General features: G+C 46.6%; 1 protein-coding gene and 1 long non-coding RNA gene across 12 annotated transcripts in view; one reads left to right on the top strand and one right to left on the bottom strand.

The window, feature by feature from the left end:
* The window catches only part of LOC117093095 (RH-like protein), a 70,455-nt gene that overhangs the window by 7,886 nt on the left and 41,424 nt on the right, over positions 1–21,145 (bottom strand). For 4 of the 11 annotated variants that reach the window (XM_033227744.1, XM_033227741.1, XM_033227743.1 and 1 more), the window contains 4 exons: positions 20,928–21,065; positions 17,647–17,780; positions 6,911–6,990; positions 1,370–1,443 (listed from right to left, as the gene is read on the bottom strand). In XM_033227744.1, coding sequence (XP_033083635.1) covers positions 1,370–1,443; positions 6,911–6,990; positions 17,647–17,780; positions 20,928–21,065 — 426 coding nt within the window. Of the gene's footprint in view, positions 1–1,369; positions 1,444–6,910; positions 6,991–16,566; positions 16,737–17,646; positions 17,781–20,927; positions 21,066–21,145 lie in introns of all 11 variants that reach the window. The other 7 variants (XM_033227746.1, XM_033227747.1, XM_033227745.1 and 4 more) reach the window with 6 other exon arrangements.
* Positions 17,023–20,429, top strand: LOC117093100. Its single transcript, XR_004441031.1, has 2 exons — positions 17,023–17,814; positions 19,534–20,429. It is a non-coding gene; the product is annotated as an uncharacterized LOC117093100 (long non-coding RNA).

Below are 21,145 nucleotides of genomic sequence, written 5' to 3'. Positions count from 1 at the left end.
GATTGCCAGTTATACCTCAAAAAGCTATTTGAAGCGGAAGAAGAGAAAGGAGAGGAAGGAGAAGGAAAAGAAGGGGCAGGGTCTCTCCTCAGGTTCTCTCTGCTTGACCCCTCAGGTACAGGTGTCCAGGCCCATAATAAGGCTGCTTCTCTGTCCCTTTAGTGAGCGACATCTTGGATGCTGGGTGGGGCAAACATTGGCCTGGGACTCAGAAGGCCTGGGTTCTGGCTTGGCTCTGCCACTCACAAAGGTACAACACCGGGCGGCAGTCTGACCTCTGTTGGCCTGGACTTGCTGTGACAATACAGGTCCCTGCTGGTCTAGTCTACCCACAGCATTGATTAGAGGATGGCCTAAGGGGACACATCAGAGTGCTGCGTGAACTATGAGTGTAGGTCAAAGGGAGAAGAGTGGGAGGGGGACAGGGAGTGAGCCCCAACCTTCTTTACTTTCTTTCTAGCACAGTCTCAACAACAAACACTACAATGTAACACAGGACCCTCAGCAGCTGCTGAGTTGTTTGAGTTCTATGTCCCTTTGCTAAGTGATCTCAGACTCCTGTACAACAAATTTTTTTGTGCCTGCCTGTTATCATTTATCAAGAGCTGTGTTCAGGACTCAGCCTGGATACTCACACACTGTAAGATTTTTTTTTTTTTTTTTTTGAGACAGTGTCAGCTCGTGTCACCCAGGCTGGAGTGCAGTGGCGCGATCTTGGCTCACTGCAGCCTCCGCCTCCTGATTTCAAGCGATTCTCCTGCCTCAGCCTCCCGAGTAACTGGAATTACAGGCATGTGCCACCACACCCCGCTAACTTTTGTATTTTTAGTAGAGATGGGGTTTCAACATGTTGGCCAGGCTGGTCTCAAACTCCTGGCCTCAGGTGATCGCCCCACCTCGGCCTCCCAAAGTGCTGGGATTACAGGCGCGAGCCACTGCACCCAGCCAGCTGTAAGATCTTGGTAAGTCATATCTCTACTCTTAGCATCTGTCAAAAAAGGGGTTGGACTCCAAGGCTTGAGGTTTCTTCCTGCTCTTGCCTTGCGGGGTTCTGCCACCTGAATGTCAAACTATTTGGCTACGTTGAGGACTGCAGATGGGAAGGGGAAGTGCAGCCAGTGGTAGCTGTCTCATTCCTGACTGTGAATGAATTTGAGGCATCAGGGAAATGGTGACCTTTGCCACCTCCCCGCCATCCTCCCCAACACACCCATATCATGGATTTGTTCCTCCTCCAGTTCCTCCTGCTGTTCCTTACTTCATTTTTGTTTCCGTTTTACTCAAAAACAGCAAGTCAATATATATACCCAGGTATGTTTTTAAGTTCACGCACTCAAAATCTATCACATTAATAGGTGAAAAATCTTACCTTCCAGAAGGCTTGGTCATCAAAATATTTAGCCACATGAGGTCCTTTCCATATTTTGAGATTTAGAAGCAAACCTGTTTAAATGCATAATTAAATGTTAAAACTTTTGGAGCACAGGATTTTTAATCTCAAGATTAATCGAAATATTGTGTGTCAAAATGACAGTATCTCAATAGAAATCCTTTTTCTCCCACAATTGAAAGACAAATAAATGGAAGCCCTGTCATTCCTGGACCAGCTTAATTCTGTAGACATTTTATTTTATTTTATTTTTATTTTATTTTATTTATTTTGAGACAGAGTCTCGCTCTATCGCCCAGGCTGGAGTACAATGGCGTAATCTCGGCTCACTGCAACCTCTGCCTCCCAGTTTCAAGCGATTCTCCTGCCTCAGCCTCCCAAGTAGCTGGGATTATAGGTGCCTGCCACCACATCCAGCTAACTTTTTTTTTTTTTTTTAATTTAGTAGAGACAGGGTTTCACCATGTTGGCCAGGCTAGTCTGGAACTCCTGACCTCAGGTGATCCACCTACCTTGGCCTCCCAAAGTGCTAGTATTACAGGCATGAGCCATAGCATCTGGCCGATTCTGTAGACATTTTTTTTTTTTTTAAAGAACTGGGAATGGCAGTGCACTGAGCAGTACATGAGAACCACACATCTGATGCCCTTCCCCAGAAGGAGTAGAAGGGCCCCCTGAAAGCTGATCCATGTCAGACATACAGGCTACTACAGAGGATGACTCCAATTGGGTGCTCCTATAGGTCTGTCTTCTCTGGCTCCAGTCAACTCCCGGGAACCTCAGTTTAAGATTCCACTTGTGTAGTTAGGAAAGTAGCTTATAACGTGCTTTGGTGCCTGCCCTTCCTTTTCCCCATCTTTTTAAGTATCTTTTATTTTTTGTTTTTAGGACAGGGTCTCATTCTGTTATCCAGGCTGGAGTGCAGTGGCACAATCACAGTTCATTGCAGCCTCAAACTCCCGGGCTCAAGCAATCCTCCCACCTCAGCCTCCCAAGTAGTTGGGACCACAAGTGTGTGCTACCATAACCAGCTCATTTTTTTTTTTTTTTTTTTTTGTATTTTTTGCAGAGACGGGGTTTCGCCGTGTTGCCCAGGCTGGTCTTGAACACCTGAGCTCAAGTGATCTGCCCGGCTTTGCCTTCCAAAGGGTGCGATTACAGGTGTGAGCCACTGTGCCCAGCCTCCATTTTCTGTCTACTCTCTGGCCAGATAGCTTGGCCATATATATTCCTCCAGCTTCTGGAAGTTGGCTGAATTTCATGGGACACATGGAATCGGTGCTTCCTTTCACAGGAAGCAAGGAAATGCTCCTGATAGATTTATCTGTGTATTATTAAGGATGATCAGTTCCAGCGTGGTTAACATGAATGGGCGAGTGCTTAGTGAGATTCGAATTTCCCTTTCGTGGTGCTTCCCTTAGGTGATATTGGCATGCAGGGTACAACCAGCATATGACGCAGTTAGCTTGAATTACTCAGTAATGATCTCTGGCGCCTGCATGAATTTTCCAGATAGCTGAGGCTTACTCATCACTCAGGTGATGAGTAATATCTGTCTAAAATATATTTTGTCTTCTGAGACAACACTAAACATATTTAGACTTTTTCTAAAAAAAAAAATCAGAACCATCACTAGGAATACCCACTTATAACGTGCCATATAATGTAGAAAAGGTGTGTAGCCATGGAGGGTTGTTGGTCTAATCTCTGAGCAGCCCAAGCGTTTTGTGTTCTTGTGTCCAGTTTTAAGAATTTCTCGGCCGGGCGCAGTGGCTCACGCCTGTAATCCCAGCACTTTGGGAGACCAAGGCGGGCAGATCACCTGAGGTCGGGAGTTTAAGACCAGTGTGACCAACATGGAGAAACCCTGTCTCTACTAAAAATACAAAATTATCCAGGCGTAGTGGTGCATGCCTGTAATCCCAGCTACTCAGGAGACTGAGGCAGGAGAATCACTTGAACCTGGGAGGCGGAGGTTACACGGTGAGCCGAGATAGCGCCACGGCACTCCAGCCTGGGCAACAAAAGCAAAACTCTGTCTCAAAAAAAAAAAAAAAAAGAATTTATCTTCTTCTGTTAGGCTCTTTGCTTTCACTTCTAACTTCTGCTGGTGTACTTTACCTCTAGAAACCTAGCCCACCTCTAATCTGCTATTTCTAATCTACCTGAGCTGAGAAATCCAGTAACTATGCTTGATAGGATTGTTTCTTAAATAAGTATAGACAGGCTCCAAATAGAGAGGTCAATTAACAAGTTAAATGCTTGGCTTCTGGGAGTCCATTTGGTGCAATTTTGGCTGCTTGAGGGAATTTTTCCCCCTTCCATTGTCCAAGTTGTTTTGTTTCCTTTTCTGAGATAGGGTCTCGCTCTGTTGTCCAGGCTGGTATGCAATGGCACGATCTCAGCTCACTACAACTTCTGCCTCCAGGCTCAACTGATCCTCCCATCTCAGCCTCCGGAGTAGCTGGGACTACAGGTGTACCACCACATCTGGCTAATTTTTGTATCTTTTGTAAAGATGGGGGGTCTCACTATGTTGCCCTGGCTGGTCTTGAAGTCCTGGCCTCAAGCTATTCTCCTGCTTCAGCTTCCCAAAGTGCTGGGATTACAAGTATGAGCCACCCAAGTTGTTTTTAATCACCAGTTCGCTAATGTCAAAAACAACATATAAAGAGGAAAGCCTGTTGGTCTTAACTCTTAAAGGAGCAATATGATTGTCTTTTCCTCTGTTCATCTTTTTTGACTCCAGTGAAGCATAAGACCCCTAGGGCCAGGCGCGGTGGCTCATGCCTGTAATCCCAGCACTTTGGGAGGCCGAGACAGGCTGATCACGAGGTCAGAAGATCGAGACCATCCTGGCTAACACGGTGAAATCCCGTCTCTACTAAAAATACAAAAAATTAGCCGGGCGTGATGGCGGGCGCCTGTAGTCCCAGCTACTCGAGAGGCTGAGGCAGGAGAATGGCGTGAACCTGGGAGGCGGAGCTTGCAGTGAGCAGAGATCGCGCCACTGCACTCCAGCCCGGGGGACAGAGCGGAGACTCCGTCTCAAAAAAAAAAAAAAAAAAAAAAAAAGACCTCTAGGTACTTTGCAAGACAGAGTACAAGTCAGCACCACTTTGAACATTCCAGTGATAACAGTGAACAGTGTGATTCCCGGGATAGAGTTGCCAAATAAAATGCAGGATACCCAATTCATTTTGAATTTAAAAACAGACACCTTGCAGTTTTGCTAAATCTGGCAGCCTTTCCCAGGGTTGGATTGCCCAGCTGCCACGAACTGAATGTTAACTTACGGAATTAACTCTACTCCGCCTCTGCTTCTTCACACAGACTCTGCCGAAAGCGAAGGCCCAACACTGGTATATTAAAGGAATTCTAGCCAATCTCACGCTCAAAAATTACCCAGGTAACTCCAAAAAGTACCTCCATATAGTTTGTTAAAGCTGGAAGGAAGCCAGCTTAGTTATTACAATCCTTTCATTTTACAGAGAAGCTAACCAAGGCTCAGAGGGAGGGAGGTGACATGCCCGACGTCACACAACTCATAGTGTCTAACGCCATTTATCTCTTATTTGGGATCCACCTCCTGCTTAGGGACACGTATATGGGTGTCTAACCAATAAAAGACGTTTGCTTATAGAATAAAGGTGAACAGTTCTGGATGGAATGTATATTTTCTTTCTTCTTTTCTTTTTTTGAGACAGTCTCACTCTCGCCTAGGCTGGACGGCAGTGGTGCAACCTCAGCTCATTGTAACCTCCACCTCTTGGGATCAAGCCATTTCCCTACTTCAGCCTCCCAAGTAGCTGGGACTACAGGCACATGCCACCATGCCTGGCTAATTTTTGTATTTCTGGTAGAGACAGGGTTTTGCCATGTTGGTCAGGCTGGTCTCCAACTCCTGACCTCAGGTGATCTGCCCGCCTCAGCCTCCCAAAGTGCTGGGAATACAGGCGTGAGCCACCGCGCCCAGCCTCAATGTGCTTTTTCTTTTTTTCTTTTTTCCTTTTTTTTTTTTTTGAGACGGAGTCTCGCTCTGTCGCCCAGGCTGGAGTGCAGTGGCCGGATCTCAGCTCATTGCCAGCTCCGCCTCCTGGGTTTACGCCATTCTCCCGCCTCAGCCTCCCGAGTAGCTGGGACTACAGGCGCCTGCCACCTCGCCCGGCTAGTTTTTTGTTTTTTAGTAGAGACGGGGTTTCGCTGTGTTAGCCAGGATGGTCTTGATCTCCTGACCTCGTGATCCGCCTGTCTCGGCCTCCCAAAGTGCTGGGATTACAGGCTTGAGCCACCACGCCCGGCCTTTTTTTTTTTCTTTAGACAGAGTCTCGGCTCACTGCAATCTCTGCTTCCCGGGTTCAAGCAATTCTCCTGCCTCAGCCTCCCAAGCAGCTGGGATTATAGGCGCCCGCCACCACGCCTGGCTAATTTTTGTATTTTTAGTAGAGATGGGGTTTCACCATGTTGGCCAGGCTGGTCTTGAACTCCTGATCTCAGGTGATCTTCCCAGTTCGGTCTCCCAAAGTGCTGGGATTACAGGTGTGAGCCACTGCACATAGCCACATATTTTCACCTGGCATATAAGTAAAACTGGCTAATTAGCAACTCCCCAAGATTTTTTGCTGTTCTATTGTATTGCAAGAGCAGAAACATACTTTACTGCTTTGTTGAAAGATCTCCAATGGCTTCCCATCTTTTATAAGGGCCTGCTCCTCACTACCATTCTGCCCTCAACCCCTGCCACTCCTTCTCACTCCATTCACACCAACCACACTGGTCTCCTTACTGTTCCCTCGACACACAAAGCATGGTCCTGCCTCAGGGCCTTTGCACTTGCTATCCTATTTTCATGGAAGGTTCTTCCCCTAACTAAATGCATGGCATATCTCCCTCCTCTTCACTGGGGCCTTTGCTTAAAAGCCAACTACTCAGATAAGCCCTCCCTGACCACCCCTCTAAAAGAACACCCCATCCCATATTGACTCTGTGTCTCTCTAGTTTGCTCTGTCTTCACAGCCACTTATTACCATCTGACATAGTAGACACTTATTTGTCTATTTATTGTTAATACTTTCCCCCCCAAGGTCAATTCTATGAAGTCAGAGAATTTGTTTTGCTCACGGCTGTGTCCCCAGTGCCTGGCTCATAGTAGGTATTGAATAAATATCTGTTGAATAAAATAGTATTATGGGTGTCCTCAGAAATAAAAGGTAGGCTTTTGTGTGTACGGATTTTCTCAGGCTTCTGTGCAAAACTGAGTGTGATCATCAGCCCTGGGTTCAAAAGTCTGCAATGTTGCCACTCACTCTCCTTATAACCTCAGGGATGTCCCTTCCCTTCCCTGGCCTCATAGTCCACATCAGCAGCAGGTGACCTCTAAGGACCTTTCCAATTCTGAAATTATGTGATCCTCAGGGAAGGAGATGGGGCACATATACATCCAGCCACATGGCAGGGTGTGCTCTGGATATAGGTGCTGTGTCCTGGGCAATGGTGGAAGAAAGGTGGCCTCACACTGACCTGTCAGGAGACCAGAGGTGATACTCAACGCCATGGCCAAGCTGAATGCCCCAGTGCTGAGGAGGACCTGGAAGCCGATCCTAGAAATGACAAAGCAGAGGTGGTCACTTGGGCATCAGGCAGCAGAGGTCATCAGGGACAAAAAGGACTGTTGGTGTCAGTGGTGCCATTGCCGGGAAGGGCCATGAGGAAAACAAGGGTCCTCTTCCTGGCTGGTACATTCCCCTGTCATTTTCCCCAAAAGCCATGCAGACATGTGGGAGGGAGGGAGGGGAAGGAGATTCCAAGATCGTCTGTGGCTTATTTTAGTTCTCAGCACCTTGTGCATAATGAACCAGACCAGGAGTCAGAAAACCCAAGCTCAAGTGCCAGCTCTGTCACTTACTAACTGCAAGACCCTGGGCAAGTCCCTTAACCTCTCAGAGCCTCCAGTTTTCTCTCTCTCTCTTTTTTTTTTTTTTTGTTGTTGTTGTTTTGTGAGATGGAGTCTCACTCTGTCGTCCAGACTGGAGTGCAGTGGCACGATCTCGGCTCACTGCAACCTCTCTCCCCCAGGTTCAAGCGATTCTTGTGCCTCAAGTACCTGGGACTACAGGCACATGCCATCATACCTGGCTAATTTTTGTATTATTAATAGAGATGGGATTTCACCATGTTGACCAGGCTGGTCTCGAACTCCTGATCTCAAGTGATCTGCCCGCCTCAGCCTCCCAAAGTGCTGGGATTACAGGCATGAGCCACCACGTCTGGCCAGCCCCCAGTTTTCTCATCAGGCAATTAAAGATAAAGGTTCTATTTCTCTTGGGGCAAGGTGGGTGGGGTAGAGCTTGGCTTTCAGACCCATCTCCCCTGCCCATCCTTACCCCTTGAACATACTTCCAGGACCTCTCTCCTTCAAGGCAACCCCAGGGGTTCAATTCAAAGATTAAGATATTACGGGGGCCCTTGGATGCTAAATGTGATTGTGCCAGGGTTCAGCCTGCACCTGGGAACTGCCTTCACTGTAGCCCCACGGATAGTTGTACACAACAAGCCAGTTTTTTAAGCCTTTCCTATTTCTTGTCTCAACAGGTGGGCAGCTCATATTATCATTTTTAAGACAAAGCAAAGCCCCAAGCCTGCAGCCTTGTGGGGTGGGGTGGACCCCACCTTGTATGTCATTTGGTTATCTTGCCTGTCTTTACTGATTGTTCCTTATAAAGTGGGGGAAATAATGACAGTTCCTACTTCATAAGATCATGGGAGAGTGGAGAGAACTGAAAAGAACTACCCTCAGACTAGAAAAATAAATTAAAAAGATAAAAAGAGTTGCCACCCTGCTGCTCAAGTAGTGAGTGCAGATATCAACAACTACCTGCCCAACCATTCAGGCAGCCATCCCCCCATCCGCATGGCAAGCTCCAGGCCCTCATCTTTGCCATCTTTGTATAGCTTCAATAGTTTGCTTCCTCCCCGGCACCAAACACAGTTCAGGTTATCAAAACCTCAGGGAAATGTTTATTGAATGACTGAAAAATGGAGTCAATTACTCAATTCATTGATCTAATATTAAGTGACTTTTAGAAAAAATTCAGGGGGACATCTGCATGACCTTGCAAAATTTCTTTTTTTTTTTTCTTGAGTTGGAGTCTTGCTCTGTCACCAGGCTGGAGTGCAGTGGTGCGATCTCAGCTCACTGCAACCTCTGCCTCCTAGGTTCAAGCTATTCTCCTGCCTCAGCCTCCCAAGTAGCTGAAACTACAGGCATGAGTCAGCCACCATGCCCAGCTAATTTTTTGTATATTTAGTAGGGATGGGGTTTCACCATGTTGGCCAGGATGATCTTGATCTCTTGACCTTGTGATCTGCCCGCCTCAGTCTCCCAAAGTGCTGAAATTACAGGCATGAGCCACCATGCCAGCTGCAAAAATTCTTAAACAGGACATAAAAGAACTAAACATAAAGGGAACAATGATAAATTGGACTATATTAAAATTAAGAACCTCTCTTGTTCAAAAGACACCATTAAGAAAGTAAAAGGTGGGCTGGGCGCGGTGGCTCACACCTGTAATCCTGGGACTCTGGGAGGCCAAGGTGGGCCAAAATTGAGGCCAAAGATCAGCCTGGCCAACATGGCAAAACCCTGTCTCTACCAAAAATTATTTCATCTATACAAAAGTTAGCTGGGCATGGTGGCATGTGCCTGTAATCTAAGCTACTCAGGAGGCTGAAGCATGAGAATTGCTTGAACCTGGGAGGCAGAGATTGCAGTGAGCTAGCGCCACTGCATCCCAGCCTGGGTGACAGAGGGAGACTCCTTTTCAAAAAGAAAGAAAGACGGAAAAAGGTAACCCACAAAGTGGGATTCATATTCAGGATACGTAAGGAATTCCTACAAATTGATAAGAAAAAGACCAAACACCACCATAGAAAATGGGCAAACTAACTTGAATAGACATTTCATAAGAAAAGATATTCAACTGTCCAAAATCAGATGAAAAATGCTCCATTTAGTTAGTTATTAGAGATAGCAAAATTTAAGCAACAGGTTTGGTTCCTAAATGACTAATCATAAAGCAGGAAAACACCAAGTGTTGGCAAAATGTGGAGTAAAAGGAGCTTCTGTATATACTACTGGGGATTAGATTGGCACAAAGTACTAGAGAAAATTGTTTAGCAGTAGCCACTAAAGCTGACTGTGAGAATACTGTATAATTCAACAATTTCACTTCTAGGCATATAATTATTGGAAGTGCATTCATGTGTTCCAAAAATAAAAGTGCTAGAATGTTCATAGGAGCAATACTAGAATATTCCTAATAGCTCCAAACTGGAAACTACCCAAATCTTCCTCAATAATGGATAAATAAATTCTGCTGTATTCACACAATGGCACACTTGTTCCAACTATCTTCTCTCAGATTCTCTATTTGTCTATTTGGCATTCATTTATCACACGGCCACACTAATGGCCAAAGTTGTTTATCTCATTTTCTTGCAAGTCAGCTTTCTCAGGCATGGGAAACTCATAAACCCCTCAGCTACAAACTCCAACATAAGTGTTTTCACTTCTTGGCCATTAGTGGATGCCCTCACCCAGTTACTCTCCCACCACTCTTTTTCATAAAGGCATAGTCCCAGTTCCCCCTCTCCTTCTGCTGCCTGGTCCCTGGGTGATACAGTTTTGTGTGGCCCTGCATGATGTGTTCTGCCTCTTGTTTACAGGGGAACTGTGAACAACAAAACTTTCCTTCCAATAATACTGGAAGAAAATGTCACTCAGTCACCTTCATAAATTAAGACCCAAGCATGACACAACACTATATCCCAGTGGAAAAAGGGTACAGCAATGCTTAACAACCTGGATGAATCTCACAACTACAATGTTGAGTAAAAAAGCATACAAAAGCACAGACTTACTGTATGAGTCCATGTATATTATCTCAGTTCATTTTCTGTTGCTGTAACGGAATACCACAGAATGGGTAATTTATAAAATAAGTATATATAGCTCATGGTTCTGGAGGCTGGGAAGTCCAAGAGCATGCTGCTGGCATCTGTTGAGGACCTTCTTCTTGTGCTATAACATGGCAGAGGGTATCACATGGCAAGAGGGCAAGAGCATGTCAGCTCAGGTCTCTCTCTTTTTTTTTGAGACGGAGTCTCACTCTGTTGCCCAGGCTGGAGTGCGCTGGCGCGATCTCCACTCACTGCAAGTTCCACCTCCCAGGTTTACGCCATTCTCCTGCCTCAGCCTCCTGTGTAGCTGGGACTACAGGTGCCCGCCACAGTGCCCGGCTAATTTTTGTATTTTTAGTAGAGACAGGGCTTCACCGTGTTAGCCAGGATGGTCTTGATCTCCTGACCTCGTGATCCGTCCGTCTCGGCCTCCCAAAGTGCTGAGATTACAGGCGTGAGCCACCATGCCCGGCCCTCTCTTCCTCTTGTAAGCCACCAGTCTCATCATAGGGGCCCCACCCTGATAACTTTATCTAATCCTAGTTACCTCCCAAAGACCTCACCTCCAATTTCATCAACACATGAATTTAGAGATTAAGTTTCCAACACATGAAATTTGAGGAATGCATTCAAACTATAGCATTCTGCCCCAGCCCCCAAAATGCCTGTCCTTCTCAAATGCAAAATTCATCTCACTAGCCCCAAAGTTTTGTTTTTAGAGATGGGATTTCACTCTGTCATCCAGGTTGGAATGCAGTGGCATGATCATAGCTCACTGCAGCCTCAAACTCCCGGGCTCAAGTAATTCTCCTGTCTCAGCCTCCTGAGTAGCTAGGACCACAGATGTGTGCCACCATATCCAGTTACATTTATTTAATTTTATTTGTAGAGACAGAATCTCACTCTGTTGCCCTGGCTGGAATGCAGTGGCATGACCATAGCTCGCTGCAGCCTCAAACTCCTGGGCTCAAGTGATCCTCTCACCTCAGCTTCCTAAGTAGCTAGAACTACAGGCACATGCCACAATGCGTGGCTAATTTTTTTAATTTTATTTTTTGTAGAGACAGGTCTCACTATGTTGCCCAGGCTGGTCTTGAACTCCTGGGCTCAAGCAATCCTCCCACCTCGGCCTCCCAAATCACTGGGATTACAGGCATGAAACACCACATTTAGATAACCCCCAAAGTCTTAACTTGTTCCAGCACCAACTCAAAAGTCCAAAGTCTATGGTCTCATCTAAATCAGATGTGGGTGAGACTTAAGGTACAATTCATTATGGGAGATTCCCTCTGGCTGTGAGCCTGTAAAATCAAAACAAGTTATCTACTTCCAAAATACAACAGTGGAACAGGCATAGGACAGACATTCCCATTCTAAAAGGAAAAAGAGGCAAGGAAAAAAGGGTAACTGGTTCCAAGAAAGTACAAAACCCAACATAGAAAACAACATTAGGCCGGGCGCGGTGGCTCAAGCCTGTAATCCCAGCACTTTGGGAGGCCGAGATGGGCGGATCACGAGGTCAGGAGATCGAGACCCTCCTGGCTAACACGGTGAAACCCCGTCTCTACTAAAAAATACAAAAAACTAGCCGGGCGAGGTGGCGGGCGCCTGTAGCCCCAGGTACTCGGGAGGCTGAGGCAGGAGAATGGCTTAAACCCGGGAGGCGGAGCTTGCAGTGAGCTGAGATCCGGCCACTGCACTCCAGCCTGGGCGACAGAGCGAGACTCCGTCTCAAAAAAAAAAAAAAAGAAAAGAAAAGAAAACAACATTAAACCTTAAACCTTCAGAATGATCTTTTACTCTATGTGCCACCTCCCGGGCACACTATGAAATTTGGACCCCCAAAGCTTTGGGGAGCCCTGCCCCTGTGGTTTTGCTGGGCTCTGCCCATGCTGCAGTTCTCACAGGTTGGAGTCTCATGCCTGCAGTTCTCCCAAGCTGGTACTGCACTATGATAGCTCTACCTTTCTGGGGAATTGGCAGTGGCCCCACCCTTGTAGCTCCACTAGACACTGCTCTGCTAGGGGCTCTCTGTGGTGGCTGTTCACAGCATCCTTTGAAATATAGGTAGAAGAAGGCAATGCCCCCTCAGCTTTTGCATTCTGCACACCTTCAAAATTAGTGCCATGTGGATGCTGCCAAGGTTTATGACTTTTACCTTCCACATCACACCTGGGGCCACTTGAGCCACAGCTGGGATGGCTGAGGAATGCTGCACCAAAATGTAGGGAGCAGAGACCAAGGCAGCCCTGGGCAGCAACTGGTCATTCCAAACCATTCTGCCCTCTTAGAACTCTGGGCCAGCAATGGAAGGGGCAGCCTTGAAGATCTCTGAAATGCCTTTGGAGTTTTTCTCCCTTGTCCTGATGAACAGCCTCTGGCTTTGTTCTATGTGTACTAATTTTCTTATCAATCGGTAGCTTGGTCACATCCTCAGTTTGTTTTCTCAGCTGAAAATGTTCTTTCATTCTCTACAACATGGCTGACCTACACAATTTTCTGCCTTCCATAAATCACTCTGGCACAGATGAAGTTCAGCTAAGATCTTTGCTTCTTTATAAAAAGGATGACCTTTGCTCCAGTTTCCAACACGTGGTTCTTCAGTTCCATCTGAGACCTCATCAGAATGGCCTTTACCAGTCACATTTCTATCAGCATTCTGATCTCATTGACTTAAGTAACCATTAAGAAGTTCCAGACTTTCCCTAGTTCTGGGGTCTTCTTTTAAGCCCTCACCAGGACTGCAGAACTGTCTTTAATGCTCCATTCTTTTTTTTTTTTTTTTTTGAGATGGAGTTTCACTCTTGTTGCCCAAGCTGGAGTGCAATGGTGCGATCTCAGCTCACTGCAACCTCAGCCTCCCGGTTCAAGTGATTCTCCTGCTTCAGCCTCCTGAATAGCTGGGATTACAGGTGTGCACTACCACGCCCAGCTAATTTTTTGTATTTTTAGTAGAAACGGGGTTTCACCATGTTAGCCAGGCTGGTCTCAAACTCCTGACCTCAGGTGATCCTCCTGCTTTGGCCTCCCAAAGTGCTGGGATTGCAAGCTTGAGCCACCATGCCTGGCCTAAGCTCCATTCTTGACAATACAGGCTTTTTCTAGCCTGCTCAAAACTCTTCCAACCTATTCCCATCACCCAGTTCCAAAGCCACTTCCACATTTTCAGGAATCTGTTACAGCAAAAACTCTACTTCTTGCATTAATTTTCTTTCTTTGTCCATTTTCTGTTGCTATGACAAAATATTAAACTGGGTGATTATAAAGAAAATAAATTTATTTAGCTCACAGTTCTGGAGGCTGGGAAGTCCAAAAGCATGGTGCCACCATCCGGTGAGGGCCTTCTTGCTGCATCGTAACATGGAGAAGTCATCACACGGTGAGAGGGCAAGAGCATGCCAGCTCAGATTTCTCTTTCTCTTCTTATTAGTCACCAGTCCCATCATACAAAGGCCCTTCCTCCAAATACCATCAACATATGAATTGAAGGATTAAGTTTCCAGCACATGAAATTTGGGGGACACATTCAAACCATCACATATATAATGTACAAAAACAGACAAAACTGACTGCTACTGTTAGAAGTCAGGTTAGTGGTTATCCTAGAATGAGACATGAAGAGGTTCTGGGTGTTGGTTACATAGGGATATCAGAAGATTCATCAAATGGTACTTGTATGATATCTGCACTTTTCTAGATATAGCTTATACTATATAAGTTGGGGTTGTTTTTTGTTGTTTTTTTAAGTAATAAGTGGCAGAATAAAGGATAAACCAAGCCTGCTGACTGCCATCCCACAACTCATTCTATATGATGCTGTCTGGAAAAAGAAATGAATGAAGCAGAAATCCATCACCATGGTAACAGTCACCCTGCACGGGGTCTTCCCTGGCCAGACCTCACTCAACACATGTCCTCACAGCAGCCCTGTGAGTGAGCTATTAGTGTCCCTATTTCACAGAGGGCAAGTTCAGGTTAGGGAAGTGAACCAAGAATTCCAATGTTTTGTGGCTTGGAATGGGTAGCTCTTGGGATTCAAACTAGGCAGGCCTGTCCACAAAGCTTGGCCAGATGCTTCCCAGATTTCATCATTTGAGGACAACATTCATGAATTTAGCCATACTGGCATTCCAGAGATGCTATTTAAAATTTTTTTTTCTCCAAATAGACTTATTTTTACATTTAAATAAATGAATTTAAAAGAAAACTGTGTTACTAGCTTAAAATGGAAGGGAAATGGGAGGTAGCTGTAAAAAGAGATATAATGAAAACAAAATGTTGCTAAAATCTCTCCCAGATATGGCAGCCTGAGGTTTTCTCTGCTATTCAAAAGAGTGGTTAACAAGAGCTAGAAGGGTGCGGAGATTCTCAGCCCAAGTGGGGACTTTCTTTTCTCCCTGATGTAATCAGAGGATTGAGAACTGAAAAAGAGTATCTGCACCGCATGATTCAATGCCATTTCAGTGTGCCTTCCCATCACTTAAAAATCCCACAGTTTGTGAGAAATGCTCCATCCTGGCTCTGATCACAGCATCTGACTCAATCACATATGCTCATCTAAATAGGAAATTGGGAAATATTGTTTGTGGAAGTAATGCAAAGTCAACTGACTTGCCCAATGCCACCAAGTAGCTAATCCACAGTTCCTATTAAGTGTTCTGACTTTGCCCTTAATCCTCTCTCCATCTTTCCATTACATAGAGATGTCCTCATACTGATGCAGCATCACTCATCATAGAGAAAGGGGCTATGTTCTGTTGCTAAATCTGCACAGCAACCCTGTGACATAGGTCTTATTTTCTCATTTTACAGATAGAAAACTGAGATTTAGAGAGTTTGAGTACCATGACTAAGGCTGCAAGGCTGGCTTCACGACTGGTAAAGCCCACACCTTTTACTCTCAGCAGACCAAAGGCCTCTGGATGAGAGATCATCACGGTCACTATGCCCTTCCCTTTGCCTGCGTCCTGCAAAGGCAAGAGGATAACTGCTTCTTGGTCCTCAACTCACTCACCCTGATGAGAGTTGACTTGCAGAGATGTGCTGGAGCCAGTTCCCATAGGCTCAGTGGGCTGATTGTTCTCATCTCTTCCCAAGTCCATGTGCAGTGATGTCTCCTTGACAGCTTGAACTTAGTCATGTGGGAAGCGTTTGTACCATAGAAATTGCAAATGTTACCAATCAAGGCTTTATCTTCTTGGAGAGCCAGTTGTTAAGTTAATCCTTTACCAGCAAACCACTGATCGGTTTTTTCTTTTTTGGCTATAGGTCAGTGGTTCTAAAACTTGAGCTTGCAAGAGAACACCTGTGAGGCTTATTAAAACATGAACTAGGCCGGGCGCGGTGGCTCAAGCCTGTAATCCTAGCACTTGGGAGGCCGAGACGGCGGATCACGAGGTCAGGAGATCGAGACCATCCTGACTAACACGGTGAAACCCCGTCTCTACTAAAAACTACAAAAAACTAGCCGGCGAGGTGGCGGCGCCTGTAGTCCCAGCTACTCGGGAGGCTGAGGCAGGAGAATGGCGTGAACCCGGGAGGCGGAGCTTGCAGTGAGCTGAGATCCGGCCACAGCACTCCAGCCTGGGTGACAGCGCGAGACTCCGTCTCAAAAAAAAAAAAAAAAAAAAAAAAAAAACATGAACTGCTAGGTCCCACCCCCAGATTTCTGATTGGGTAGGTCTGATGTGGGGCCATAGATAGGGCTTGCATTTCTAACAAGCTTCCAGGTGAAGCAGGCGCTGTGGAGAACCAATGCTTCCAGAGAACCACAGAATCACAGAATTGGGGATCTAGACAGCCCACAAGCAGAATTTAGTCACACAGTGTTACTAACAATCTTGAATTTTCCACCAGTACTTGGGAGAGCCCATGCAAAACTCTAGATTTCAAGCTTCTCTTGAGAAGTCATTGGATCTGGCAACACTGAGCCTGGGTCCCTGCACTGTGATGGTGGGTGCGAGCTGAAGAGCTCCCTTCCTTCATGGGCTTTTTTTTTCTAACCTCCCCTGCCTGTTCTCGACAGGCATCCGAGTGGGACCTTGCTAGGTCAAGTCCTCATCCTACAGAGGGGAACTCTCAGGCCCAGAGGGAGGGAAGGTTCTGCTTAGAACTGCACAGTTATTAAGACAGTGGCAGACACATCACTGGAAACCATTACAGAGGCGTCTTGCTTCACACAGGTCCTCCCCTCCTCACCCCAAGCAAGGATGTCTCACCCACTGTTATGTGATCCCTATAATTTGAGGCTACGGTTATCTCTGTATAAGGCATCCAAGACCCGGAAGGAACCCCCGCACCTCCATGATTTCTCTGAGACACCTCCAAACACATCAGCTCCTCATCACCTGCTTCAGCCATTTTTACAGCCAGGTTCCAACCGAGTGATCTTGGGCAGATAACTTCTCCTAAATATTATTTCTTAGAGTCTGAGAATACCTCAGTAGGCAGTTGTGAGAATTCAAGGAGATAACGCATATAATGGTTTTTAGCCTAATGCCCAACACTTATAAAGCAGTCAATAACAGTAGTAAATGTTCTCAGTGAATATGATTATCATCATGCTATCAGTTCATCTCTAAAAATCTATCCCTATATTGCACCCAATTCACTTTTTCATTTTATATAAGCCATGTCCAGAAAATATTCACACAACATCCAGGAGGTAATGGCCAGGGCTCTGGTGTGTCAAACTGACCATTGCTGTCCACTGTCTAGGGGCCACAGGACCTCCCTCTGGTCTGGAGGCCCACATTCCCACCTCACAGTGAGACCTCAGCCAAGGTCCACCCCTCTCTGGGCCTCAGGGACGGGCTGTGCTTCGCATGTTCCTGCATTCGCTTATTAAATCCAGTAGCATCCCAACAGCCCTATGAGGGGAGATAGTATCATTATCGCCATTTACAATGGGGTGACTGAGGCCAAGAAAGGTTAAGCCGCATGTCCAGCTAGTACGCAGTGGGAGCAGGTCCACAGCAAAGCTCTGCATCATGACCTGAACCACAGTCTTAATTGGCTTGGGCCTATTTGACCTGCTCTGTCTTTGTGGGGTCTCAGATTTCACGTCTTTGTCCTACACCTAGGCTGCCCCATTTGGAAAGAAGAAGTGGCCTGGAGAGGTGATAAATCCATCCAAGGTAAGGGCTGGGCAGAATTTCTGAATAAATCAGCCAACAAGCATTTACTGAAGCCAACTGAGCACCTGGCCCTGAATGCACACGTCCCAGCTAAGGACTCTGCGCACATTTCTTCCTGAGTTGGAAGTGTTAAGGGGATGGGGGGTAAGCCCAGTGACCCACATGTTACTGCTGGCCCAGACAACATGAAGCACCATCAGCACAAGGTAGGCGATCTCTCCAAGCAGACCCGGCAAGCCGAAGGTGTAGTGCACGCTGTGGCTCTCGTGAATCCCCAGCACTCGGTTAAAACACCCCTGTGGACAAATGTTAATATAAGCAGATTGGCAGGTGAGACCCATATTCCCTACCCACCCCTTTCACACACACTTGGCATCCGGGGCCACCAAAGGGGGATGGGCACTAAGGCTCACCTCAAAGAAGCCCTTCTCAGATTGAATGTGCACTCACATCATCAGGGAGTTTGTTGAAATGAACAGTGGGTTTTAGTGGATGTGCGGTGGGGTCTAAGAATTTCTAACAAGGTCCCAGGTGACGCCAATGCTGCTGGTCCATGGGCCACCCTTTGAGTAGCAAGGGTTCAGTGTAGGCACTATGCACAGTTTCAGCTGATAGTTCCTTGTGGTGGGGGCTGCCCTGTGCACTGTGGGATGTTAAGCAGCATCCCTGGTCTCTCCCCACTAGCTGCCAGTAGCAGCCCCCACCCCACTGTGTCAACCAAGAATGCCTCCAGACATTATCAGATGTCCCCTGGGGGGTGACCGAGACCCACTGGTCTAGCCCAAATTTAAGCACCATCCCAAAGACAACACAGCTGGTTAGAAACAAAGCATGAGGCCACACCTCCAGATCCCCATTCAGTAATCCTTCCTCCCCATCACTCAGCCTCCCACACAGCCGTGAGCCAGCAGATGTGGAGACAAATGCAAATTCAATCAGGCTGGTTCCTTCCTTAGAATCCCCATTAGTCTTCAGAATAAAAATCCAGGTCAGGCGTGGCGGCTCAAGCCTGTAATCCCACCACTTTGGGAGGCCGAAGTGGGCGGATCACCTGAAGTCGGGAGTTCAAGACCAGCATGTCCAACATGGCAAGACTCCGTCTCTACTAAAAACACAAAAAATTTGCTGGGCATGGTGGTGGACACCTGTAGTCCCAGCTACTCAGGAGGCTGAGGCAGGAGAATGGCGTGAACCCGGGAGGCGGAGCTTGCAGTGAGCCGAGATCATGCCACTGCACTTCAGCCTGGGCAACAGAGCGAGACACCGTCTCAAAAAACAACAGCAACAGCAAATACACACACACACATACACACACGAAAATTAGCCAGGCGTGGTGTCGGGCACCTGTAATCCCAGCTACTCAGGAGGCTGAGGTAGGAGAATCACTTGAACCCAGGAGGTGGAGGCTTCAGTGAGCCGAGATTGTGCCACTGTACTCCAGGCTGGGTGACAGAACTAGACTCCATCTCAAAAAAAAAAAAAAAAAAGAATAAAAATCCAGACTCCTCAACTAGCCCTGGAAGTGTGCCTGAGCACCTCCCATCTTTCAGGGATCTGTGTCCACTATGCTCCTGGGTGGACCCTATGCCTTTAGAATGTCTGTTTCCTGGTTGGGCCACACACTCTTCTTACCAATAACCTTTCATACACACTGTTCCTTCTGCCTGGAATACATTCCCCATGTCTCTGCCTGGCTAATACTACTTCTCTGTCAACACTTGGCTGTCAACTGTTTCCTCTGCTCTGGGAAGCACTTCCGGACCCATCCCAGGCTAGCTTAGATGTGCCCTGTAGCTGTTCTCACACTGTATTGTGTTTATCCATTTCCCTCACTAAACTATAGCTTGAAAAGCAGGATGAGTGTTAAAACATATATGTTGAATAAAGGAATGATGAATGAATGAATATATGGATGAATGAGTGAATCATCTTTGAATAGTCCTGCCAGTGATGAAGTCAAGGAAACAGGCTCAGGGAACGTGATGGGCACTAAGCCTAATGATAACTTGCTATGTGTTCTTTTTTCTGCCCTTCTTCCTTTCATTTCAGGATTTCAAAGCCAGAGGAGATAAAAGAAATTCATTCCCCTTGCAAAGATGAAAATCAGATTTGCCCTGGTTTTGGTCAAATCAAACAATTGATCCGTTTTTCCTTATTTATTTTATTTTATTTTTTAATGGCCTCCAGTTCCATCCATGTTGCTGCAAATGACAGGATTTCATTCTCTTTATGGCTAAATAATATTCCAATGTGCATATAAAACACTTTTTTTTTTTTTTTTTGAGACAGAGTCTTGTTCTGTCGTCCACGCTGGAGTGCAGTGGCACGATGTTGGCTCACTGCAACCTCCGTCTCCCAGGTTCAAGTGATTCTCGCATCTCAGCCTCCCAAGTAGCTAAGATGACAGGTGCCCGCCACCATGCCTGGCTAATTTTTGTACTTTTAGTAGAGATGGGTTTCACCATGTTGACCAGGCTGGTCTTGAACTCCTGACCTCAGGCGATCTGCCCGCCTCGGCCTCCCAAAGTGCTGGGATTACAGGTGTGAGCCACTGCGCTCAGCCAGTTTTTCCTAATTTTAGGTTGAAATGGACTCCCTGAATAATCACTGTTCATCAAAATCCAGCTTTCAAAACTATACTCCTTTTTCCACTATCAAGTCTTCAAACCCATAAAGATTTGTTGTCCCTAAATATTTAGGGACACACATTATAACCTTAGAGAAGCACATTATAACCAATTGGCTATAATGAACTATTCTGGAATGATCAGGATTTGCTGAGTATTGAAGAAAGATCCATCAACTTAGAAGAAGAATTAAACAATCAGAAGTAGACACGACCTGGACATCCGCCCAGCACCCCCTCTTCTGGGTGCTGCTCCTCTCACATCATCCACATGGTTCCCCGGCAGCAGCCATGTATGCACGATGTGCCCACCCCCAGCTGAAGACAACATTAGCCAAGTTAAACCAAAGAGCCCCTTCTCCAGAGAATTTGGGATTGGGGCCAAGAGATTCCACCAGGCTGCTTTCTTGAAGCAAAAACTACACCCCACCATGTGGGGTGGAAGAGGAGGAAGCAGGTCTATAGAGTAAGAATAAAGCAGATATTCAGGAAAAGCAAAGAAAGAAGTAAAACAGGGGCTTCTGGGCTCCCCACAACACTCCAGTCCCTGTCCTTGAGTTCTGTGACACCCCAGTAGCCTTATAACAAATTCTCCCCAATGCCCAAGCAAGCTCAAATGGGTTCTGTCACCTGCTCCCCAGCATCCTAACAAATGCACCACCGAGCCAGAGTGGATCCCTCACTAGGCGTTGAAGCCAACATGAGAATGCACCAACACCTGCCTAACGCAGCTGTGCACTGCACAGTGGCCCATCAGGTCCCAGCATCCTGCTGGCCTTCAGCCAAAGCAGAGGGGGTTAGCTGTCTAGTCTCTTACCGGCAGGCACTTGGCTCCCCCGATGGAGATCAGCCCAGCCACAAGACCCAGCACCATGGCAATCCAAGGAGAAGGGATCAGGTGACATGAGGAACTCACAGCCACGCCTCCTGCCAACACTGCATTGTGCATATAAGTCTGCAAAGAAATAGCTTGTGGGTAAAGAAAGCAAGGTAGAGAGAGAACACCATCTTGCTACAAGTGACCAGCATGCTGGG

The sequence above is a fragment of the Trachypithecus francoisi genome, unplaced genomic scaffold (genome assembly GCF_009764315.1).
Source record: "Trachypithecus francoisi isolate TF-2019V2 unplaced genomic scaffold, Tfra_2.0 Lachesis_group12, whole genome shotgun sequence".
Lineage (NCBI taxonomy): Eukaryota > Metazoa > Chordata > Mammalia > Primates > Cercopithecidae > Trachypithecus > Trachypithecus francoisi.
This window is presented reverse-complemented; position numbering and strand designations above follow the sequence as displayed.